The sequence below is a fragment of the Sinohyriopsis cumingii genome, chromosome 4, assembly GCF_028554795.1.
Source record: "Sinohyriopsis cumingii isolate HCF-2022 chromosome 4, ASM2855479v2, whole genome shotgun sequence".
NCBI lineage: Eukaryota > Metazoa > Mollusca > Bivalvia > Unionida > Unionidae > Sinohyriopsis > Sinohyriopsis cumingii.
In genome coordinates this window covers 26,518,808-26,528,851 of record NC_142964.1, presented here as the reverse complement: position 1 = coordinate 26,528,851, position 10,044 = coordinate 26,518,808, and the positions used below count along the sequence as shown (strand labels likewise).

General features: G+C 35.4%; 1 protein-coding gene across 1 annotated transcript in view; it reads right to left on the bottom strand.

The window, feature by feature from the left end:
* Nucleotides 1-4,773: 4,773 nt before the first annotated feature.
* LOC149800843 (uncharacterized) overlaps nt 4,774-10,044 on the bottom strand; it is a 103,239-nt gene continuing 97,968 nt past the window's right edge. Inside the window, exon 14 of the mRNA XM_089954855.1 lies at nt 4,774-10,033. Within this exon, the coding sequence (XP_089810981.1) occupies nt 9,075-10,033 (959 nt within the window). The 3' untranslated portion in view covers nt 4,774-9,074. The remainder of the gene's footprint in view (nt 10,034-10,044) is intronic.

The following is a 10,044-nucleotide window of genomic DNA, read 5'->3' as shown; positions in this document are numbered from 1 at the left end:
ACAGTATTATGTCTATTTATAGCAATTATCCTATTTCCAAGAAGTAGGCTGGTTATACTTTCAAACTTTTGACCATGGTTTCTATTTATAGCAGCTGTATGGCTTAGGAGAGAACAGATTGGTTTTCTGAAAACCAAACGTGTAATCTTTGCTCACAGATTCTTTGTTCAAATTTATAACTGGTACAGAAACAGTCTGTAGGTTTTTGGCGCTAAGAGTCTAGTCAGATTTATTCTAGTTGATGCGTGTGTTAGAGCAAAAATATTTTTCAAATGTCACGGATAAGAAAAGATGAAAAATTGATTCAGAGATGAATACATGAACTACATATTACAGCATTCCATTCTAGGCCAGCTTCTCGCCCCTTGCAGGCTGTGTGGAAAGGATTTTAATATTGGTCATGGTGGTAAAACAAAGAAACCTCGAATTAGCTCATTTTACTAATTCCAGTACTGAGATAGCTTCTTTTTTTACAGCATAACTAAACTGTGGACACAAATTTTATAAATGCAGAGGTGTTATATACCGAGTTCTTAAAAGAACACGGACTACCCCTAGCGGTAGAAGACTACATTGGTCCTTTGTTCAAACGGATGTTTCCTGATTCCAAAGTTGCAGAAAATGTGCATGTGCAAGAACAAAATCATCTAATATTGTTAGGTATTTAGCAGAAGATACTTCACTTAAAATTGCAGAATTCATGAAAATTGGGCCATTTAGTATTGCAACAGACAGAAGTAGTGATTATGATGACAAAAAGTTGTACCCAGTCTTTGTTAGAGACTTTGACAATGAAAAGGGCCAAGTCAGAGTGCTCTTCTTTCGTTACCAGAATTAACAATAGATTCCATTGGAGAAAACAATTTTCTGTTTGCTTGATAATGCTTTGAATAAATATAAGTTGGCAGAACTGTATGGGATTTTCAGCTGATGCTGCATCAATGATGATTGGAGTTCATAAAGGAGTTGCTTTCTATATTTTGAGAAATGTATCCATTTTTGTTCATACCAGGTTGTCTCTGTCATATGATGCACCATGCTGCAGGAAAGGCTGCTGATAAATTAGAAGTAGAACTCCTGAAGTATCAAGTTGGCACTCCACCCGACGATGTACTTCATGGTGACAGAGTTGAGTTTTTCATCTTATTTGCCAGCTAAAAGACCCAATAACTGGAAGATATAAATTTCCTCCTCTTTGTCAGGTTATGAAAGGAATATTGGTTCTTTACCATTCTAATGCTGACTGGGAGAGATCGTTCAACATCATTAACAAAAGTAAAACTGAATTTAGATCCAGGCTCTGTAATAACCCAGCACTTGGTGCTCTACTGGTGTGCAAAACATTTATAGTCTCAGCTGGTACAAAGTGTTTTGAAATGCAATATGGGAGTCTGTTGCTTTTTAAAAGCTCAAAGTGTTATATACAAAAACTTGAAGCAGTAATTGATGCTAACAGTCCAGAGGGATAAATAAATCATTTTGTACATAAGCTCATTGAATTTTTATCATGTTATATGTGGATTACTATTTTTCTGCTTGGATTACTCTTTTTGTCCACTTGGATTACACTCTTTCCTCAACAGGGGTTGGCATGTATGCATGTAAATCTTTAATGCTGGTACTAAAGTTACACAATTTTGGACGCTTGCTGCATACCTTCTGTAGACCTGACAAACCTTACTATGACCACAATCTTGCTTAAATGACCCTTGACATGTGGAATAATGGCAAAAAATTAAGAAAATAGGGATCGCTGTGTTAAAAATTCTGAATACCGGTATATCTCTCTTTGATCGGCATGCAGCTTTCATATTAGATTGGTGGAGTTCATCAGGGCACCAGTCTGACTACAGGTGTACCTGGGATGCTTTAAGCTACTGATACTTTTTCATGCAAGATGCCAGCATTATCAAGTTGTTATATAATATCGTCAAAAAATGGCATTATGGAGATGAAGATGTTTGAACAATAAGCTCACAAGTATAAAAAGGAAAATTGGGTTTGAAAACTGCAGCTTGCGATCTTCTTTTATGTGTTTAGGTTCAAATAAACAGTAACAAATGATAGTGAAAACAAGCTTTGAAAAATTTAACAATTTATTTCATTTCCCTGGAAAAACCCTGTAAAAATGAAAAAATAAGAACCTAAGGTTTTTAAGAATCTAATCTAAGAATAATCCACAAATTAAATTTTAGTGTGTGTGATTTGGATTTTTAATGTAGCTTTAACAATTTTTCAGTCCTATCGCTACGATGTCTGCAATGTAGCAGTTTATAGTGATGCCTAGCACTGGGGCATCATGCCGCAGACATGTAGCATGATGTCCCACCCAGTCACATCATCCTGACACCAGGCCGACCAGTCCTAACACTAACTTCTTAATGCTGAGCCAAGCGAGGCAGCTGTTAGTACCATTTTTACAAGTATTTGGTATGACTTGGCCAGGGATCGAACCCATGACCTCCTGTATCTGAGGCGGACGCTCTAACCACTAGGTCACAAATTAAATTTTAGAAGTCCTAATAATCAAATGTTCTAATGAATTAAAGTTCAAATCCCGACGAAAAATCCAAAATGAAAGGTAATGACACATACTATAGTCAGTATAGAGCTGATGTGTACAGTCCTTTGTGAACTACAAAAAACAATATTCCGGTGTTTGAATTCTGAATAAAATTTAAATAAATAGCTTTGTCCATGAATTCTGTATGAGCACTCAAATATTTCCAGGAAAAGAATTATCCTTTATAATCCAAATAACATGAATAAAAATTGCAACTCCAAACTAGTCCCAACAGACACTTTCCAGTGAAAAAAGCCCAAAAGAAATATCTCTATCAACAAAGGTTGTACAGCAACTTTAAATGCAAAACAGATTCCCAGATGAGGGTTGACTCCAGAATTTTCAAGAAGTATTTACGTCAAAATGCACGTAGTCCCAGTATGACATGACAAAAACCAATAATTTTTTAAGATAAATATAAAAAATTGTTTACATGTCTCAGTGATCTATGAATTAAGGTCAGGAACTAGGTCAGCTTTAGGTGTTTACAACTCGAGTCGAGGTCAAACTATTTTCTGAAAAAATATTGAGTTTCTAGTAAACAAAACTACATTATTTTGACATGTAATGAACTTAAAAAGATTTTAAAACTTACAACTAAATTAAATATACATTAAATATATGTAACAGCGAAATTCTATTTCATTTAGTTCATAGTGTATTTTACAAACATTTTAGTTGAACATACTGTTTGCCTTCATTGTATTGGTCATGGATCACACTTCCTAATGGTTTAAATGCATATTTTCCAAGTTGATAATCGCAGTAAATGACGAGTGTGTTAGACATTGAAAATTGGTAAACGGATAGATGTTGACTGCCTTACTGAGACAGTCTTGTTAGGGTTGGTAGGTCAGCTTCTAATATTCTGAGTTGTGGCCTAGTCTATGACTGTGATGCAGATGATTGATTGAATGTATGTATTAAAAATAATAGTCGATACTAAAGTTAGATAATATTTTAGGTAGAAATTTTTACCACTTAAATTACTCGGTTATGTTGAGTTCAGGACTATGGGTTGGTTAATACCATTTATATTTATACTAATATTTCCTTATTTGATGGAAAGAATAGAATAAAGACTTGTAACAATGGAATATTTCTATTAACAATTACCTGTGTATGCTCTTTACCAATGAGAGCAAGGGGATTCCATTCAGGTCTGGGCGGCTGAGTGATCAAAGGTGATTGCCTTTACAGATCACTGATATCACCACTGTGGGTTTGAGTCCTGGCTCTTCAAATATTGGTATGTGAGAAAGCTTGCCAGTAGCTTCCTGTGGGTAGGTGGTTCTTTCTGGGTTCTTCCTCCACCAAATATACAGGCAGAAATATATATCCTGTCATGTGCTGAAAATGGCGTTAAACCCCATAAAATGGAACCAACCATTCAGTTCAGACTTGGTATCTTCTTGATAGAAAGTTGCTTTTTCTGAAGCCGAAGTGAATACCAAATTTTCCAATCAGAAGATTGTTTAATGTATTTGGACAAAATTGGATATTTGTTGATGTTAATACAAGTATCAAATCCATCCTTTGTCTACTTGGGTACATACTGACTGCAGGCCAATATTTTAGGGGTCCTGAGTACAGATTTTGGTGTTGTAGACTATAAATCAAATGAATGTGGGTGTTATTTTCTCAGTTTATCTTCAAACAGTGAGGAAATACTTTCCTGTAGTCCAGAGGACTTGCTAAAGGCACATAAAGGGCATTAACTCTAGAGTACTTGTTGAGTTAAAAGTGGGAAGTTTCTAAATTTCTAGTAAGTTAATTTCTTCACAAGGAAAATCACATAATTAAAATTTAATAGTTTACCTTGATTGATATAAAAAGTTATTAGCTTTGAAATGATATTGTACTTTCTTCTTTATTAACTTGCCACGGACTAGTACATATCGTCTTTTTCTTGTGCTCGTGATTGACGATATAAATGGTAATGTGAGCAATGTGACTAAAGAATTTTGTCAGTCTGAGTTTTCAGTTTTGGGTTGTTGGTTTGAAGCTGTCCCCATGGCTTGCTTTATAAAATTTGTCAAACTTTCCAGGTAAACAAATGAATATTCGAATACAAACATTATATTCATATATTGGAAAAGCGATTCTGAATGTTCTGTTACTCATTTCTAAATTACACAGTAGCATCATTTAGTAAATCCAATGGTCAGATGCACGAATGACTTAAGGGTGAAGTATAATAGTGAAGTCTGTTTCAGAAACATGACGGTAAAAGTTCCATTTAGTCAAGAATTCTTTACTTCTTCATTTGACAGTATGACTTGACAATCACATATTTTCACAAAAAGTATTGAAATGGAATTACGAATATTCACAACAAGAGTATGGAAATGGAATAAATCTGAACTAAAAGTGTATGGAAATGGAGAAACAAGTATTCACAAAAAGTATGGAAATCGGATAACAGAACTTAAGAAAAAGTGTATGGAAATGGGATAACAAATCTTAACAAAACATGTATGGAAATTGGATAACAAATCTTCACAAAAAGTTTATAGAAATATAACAAATCTTCACACAAAGTCTATGTAAAGTTAAAACTTGGAAGCAAAGTATCTGCTGCATCATTTGAAAAGATTGTGTTTCTGTTGAATGATTTGGTGCTCTTAGGGGGCTGACCAATATAGTTTATATCCACAACAAATGGAATTGTGTGCCTATAGAATGATTTGGTGCACTTTGTAGATCTTCCAATATAATTTATATCCACAACAAAAGGGATCGTGTGCCTGTAGAATGAAGTGGTGCCTTCCAGTATAATTTATATTCACATGAAAGATGGTCTTTATTGTACTTGTATAAAATGAATATAAATTGATTTTTAAAAAAAGTGATACATTACCACTCACAACTCCATTTCAGGGACAGAATTTGGCCTCATTAAAATGAGACAGTTCCATCTGATAGAAAGTTTGGAAATAAAACACCGACCCATGTACATAGTCCTATAACAGTAACGGCACAGTCACACGGCTGAATATACACAACTTTGAAAGTTAAATTATGACTGCATTTGCACTGTAAGGGACTCTTATCAGAAATCAAGGCTCCCCTCCCATTACCTAAAAGTGGTTAGAGTGTCTGCCTCTGATGCCGGAGGTCACAGGTATGAACCCTGGCCAAGTCATACCAAAGTCTTATAATATCGGTACTAACAGCTGCCTCGCTTGGCGCTCAGCATTAAAAGGTTAATGTTAGGATTTGTTGGTCTGGTGTCAGGATAATGTGACTGGGTGGGACATGATGCTACATGTCTGCTGCATGATCCCCCCAGTGCTAGACATGACTATGAACTGTCACACTGCAGACATTGTAGCGATATGACTGAAGAATTGTTAAAGCTACATTGAAAATCTAAAAATACGCACAGGAATCAAGGCAGTGACCATTGTTAACACTTATAAAATACTGACATGGATTTGCATCAAAAGATGTGACTTTTAGCTTGGGAATGATGTTTTTATCATGTGAAAGTCACATCTTTTGATGCCAATCCATGTCAATATTTTATAATATTCTGACTTGATGCATTGCAGCAGCCTCAGTTATAGTCCTGCCATTAACAATGGAAGTTTGACATTCATAATTTATCTCCATTTGTTGCTGAAATAAATAATACTGTGGAAAATTGTCAAATCTCAGAAGTTCAGAGATTTCAATTTTTCCATCAAATATGTTCCACAACAACATTAACATTAGGTATATAAGCCTGCTATCTCCCAAATCCAGCCCCATTAAGAAGCAGAACATTTGTTCCCGTCTAGCTCATGTAGACAAAAGGCAATAACTCTTGCACATTACCTACCCTTGCAACCACCAAGTGTAAACTAAATTCCACTTTTTTGCAGTTACTAGACCCATGTAGGCATCGTGCACAATAGCCAAGGGGCTATAACTGGTAATGACATGTTTTCTCATTAAACCTTGCAGACTACATTGATTTTTTTAGTCAAGGCTAGTGAGGTGTTCTTTGAATTAGAGCATGTTGGTACTTTGACCACTGTTCCTCATATTTTTAATTTGTAGCTGTTTCTACAGCAGGCACATGAAACCAATGGCTGGTGGGCCAGATCAGGCATAAAACCTCATATTTACATCACAGGGTATGACTCTATAAATCCCTTACCCAGCATGCATCCTGAAGGAAGTTGTACATGCCTTGTCTACAGACATTTTTATTTTCCTGACAGGCGAATTTTTGTAACAGAATTCAGAATGAACATGGGAGCTGTACTCAATTAGTCAACATAAGCAAAAGAATATTTCTAAATTATTTTAATGAGGTGTGATTATCTTTCTTTGTTACCTGGCATCTTTATTAAGCCTTTGCTATTGACTGATTTTGAATGAGGTGTGATTATCTTTCTTTGTTACCTGGCATCTTTATTAAGCCTTTGCTATTGACTGATTATGAATGAGGTGTGATTATCTTTCTTTGTTACCTGGCACCTTTGTTAAGCCTTTGTTATTGACTGATTATGAATGAGGTGTGATTATCTTTCTTTGTTACCTGGCACCTTTATTAAGCCTTTGTTATTAACTGATTATGAATGAGGTGTGATTATCTTTCTTTGTTACCTGGCACCTTTGTTAAGCCTTTGTTATTGACTGATTATGAATGAGGTGTGATTATCTTTCTTTGTTACCTGGCACCTTTGTTAAGCCTTTGTTATTGACTGATTTTGAATGAGGTGTGATTATCTTTCTTTGTTACCTGGCATCTTTATTAAGCCTTTGCTACTGACTGATTTTGAATGAGGTGTGATTACCTTTCTTTGTTACTTGGCATCTTTATTAAGCCTTTGCTATTGACTGATTTTGAATGAGGTGTGATTATCTTTCTTTGTTACCTGGCACCTTTATTAAGCCTTTGTTATTGACTGATTATGAATGAGGTGTGATTATCTTTCTTTGTTACCTGGCATCTTTATTAAGCCTTTGCTACTGACTGATTTTGAATGAGGTGTGATTACCTTTCTTTGTTACTTGGCATCTTTATTAAGCCTTTGCTATTGACTGATTATGAATGAGGTGTTATGGTCTTGCTCTATGAACTGACACCCTTGTTGTCATGCCTTTGTTTTTTGTTGTACTTGTTGTTATGGGGTTTAACGCCATTTTCAGCATAAGATAGGCTATACATGGTGGCCAGTATAAATTGTGAAGAAAGAACCCATGAAAACCCCGGAAAGAACCACTGATCCATGAGAAGCTACTGGCAAACTTTCTCACATACCCACATTGGCCAAGCCTGAGACTCAGCCCATGCAGACAGAGGTGAGATGGAAGTGATCTGTTAGGGTGAGTACTTTAGACCACTTGGTCACTTGGGCCCCTGCCTGTTATTTAAATGACCATCAATAAAAAGACAAAAACAAAACAAAGAGAATGTAAATGGTGTGTATAAAGGGTAATTAGATCATAAAAGATATTTAGTGTGATAGTACACATGTTGGTTAAAAATACTCAAAGGAAACAGGTTTCACACAAGCTGTATCTTCGAATAAATGTTAACTTCCTTAAAAACATTTATGATATAAGACACATTTACTGTGTCAAAATGTTCATTCATGTGCAGAACACTGTAGTAATGATCGCATGTAGGCTGGAGATTGAAACAATCTATTGGAAAATGCTTCATCTCATGAAAGGTTTTCTAGGAAGGAGGCCATTCACCTAAGGAGGGTTTGACTTTTTGAAGCTTGTTATTGACAGCATCATTCTATGATGACTGCCACTTACTATATAAGAACTTTTTATGACTGATTTAAAACCAGTGTATGGTATTTTGAAATCAGATGGTTATAGAAATGGGGCTATTTTGGCAGTATCGTCTGCTCTTTCATTACCTTTAATAATGATGTGACTTTTTGGCCAACAGTTATATTATTTTGTGAGAAGCACGCAGCTCAGTGTTAAATGAGGGTATTATTCCCAAAGTTTCTACTGTGTAGTGACTGAAGTAGTGAATCGGAAAAAGTGATGAGTTTAAAATATATCTGGTTTTAATATATTTCAGGGCAAGGTCTACTACCCTGATTTTGGCTGAAAATATTGAAACACCATCTGGTTAATGAAATTTTGTGATTTCCACAATGAATGCTGCAACAGCCTTTTCGCTATCATTTGAGGCAGTATAAATTCTTGTGCAGTTCTTTGGAATGAAGTTCCTTTGGAGAGTTATGAAAAATGTAAGGATTTGTCTCTTAATTTATTTCTTCATTGAGAGTCAAAAGTACTTCGAGTTGTTTAAGAATCCAAGGACATTTTACAGGTAGAAATGACTTTTGGATTTTTGATATATCAAGGCTGGAAGATATTGTTTATAACTGATTGCATGCTTATGCATTAAAGATAATTGTACTTAATGAATTAAAAAAGATATAGTCATTAAAATTTTAAGTAAAAAAAGAACGTTAAAATTGTTTCAATTGGTCTAATTATTATGCCAAATGTCAAAATATAAACACTTCCAAAGTCTGTATTAATGAAATCATTTGAATGGCTGCCTCTTTATATGGGTTTTGACCCCTCTCTCTCCTGAACTTGAGCTAGATTGTGTATTTGTCTTTGTTTCCTTACTTGAAATTTTCTCATGTGTTTGTGCGTTTGTTGATTTATAACTATAAGCACTGGATGACCACAATCTGTCTTCCAAGTGATCACTGGGAAGATCTCTCTCAACAGCAAGTTTTGTTAAACTCCCTGACCTTCGCAATCTTAGAGTCCTGTTGGGAACAAATGTATTTGGAACATAATTTAATTTCTTTTGAGGTTTCGGTGCACCACTATCTGTTATTCCTCTTGTAACTTTTGATGTGGGTGGCCATTTATTTGATGCAGCAGCATCTGATCCAACAATTTCCATATTCTCAGTTTGAATTGCTTCTTTTGCTTTTGTAGGGTCATTAAGTCTTGACACACTTTCAGATGGTGATAAAGATAAGGAAGACATTTTAGAGAGGATATCATCTGATTTTTCCCTGTCACACCTTTGATGATGATCAGATTTCTCTTTTATCTGTTTAGTTGGAAATCCAAAACCTATTTTTGGATCTTCACTGAGATCAAATGAGGCTAAGCTATCATGCTTAGAACTTTCAGAATGTATGAAACATGTCACATCTTCCTGACAATTAAAATGAACAGTATTATCAATGTTGGGTTTAGATGAGGATGTTTTATTTGTTGGTGCTTGACATGGTGGTGAGTTTTTCCTGGATGTGACTGAAGACATGGACACATCCTCCACTGATGTGGCTTTATTTAGGTCACGCTGTTTCGATTCCTGTTCTTCAAGGAGATCTTGAAGCTCCTTCACCAGTTTGGAGTTCTGGGTTTGTAGCTCTTCCATTCGTTCTGCCTCCTTCTCTCTACATGTTTGGCAGTCATAGACAAGGTTGTCCAAGGATCGGAAGAACTCCTCCCCATAACCTGACAACAAGGAACCACCTGGTAGACAA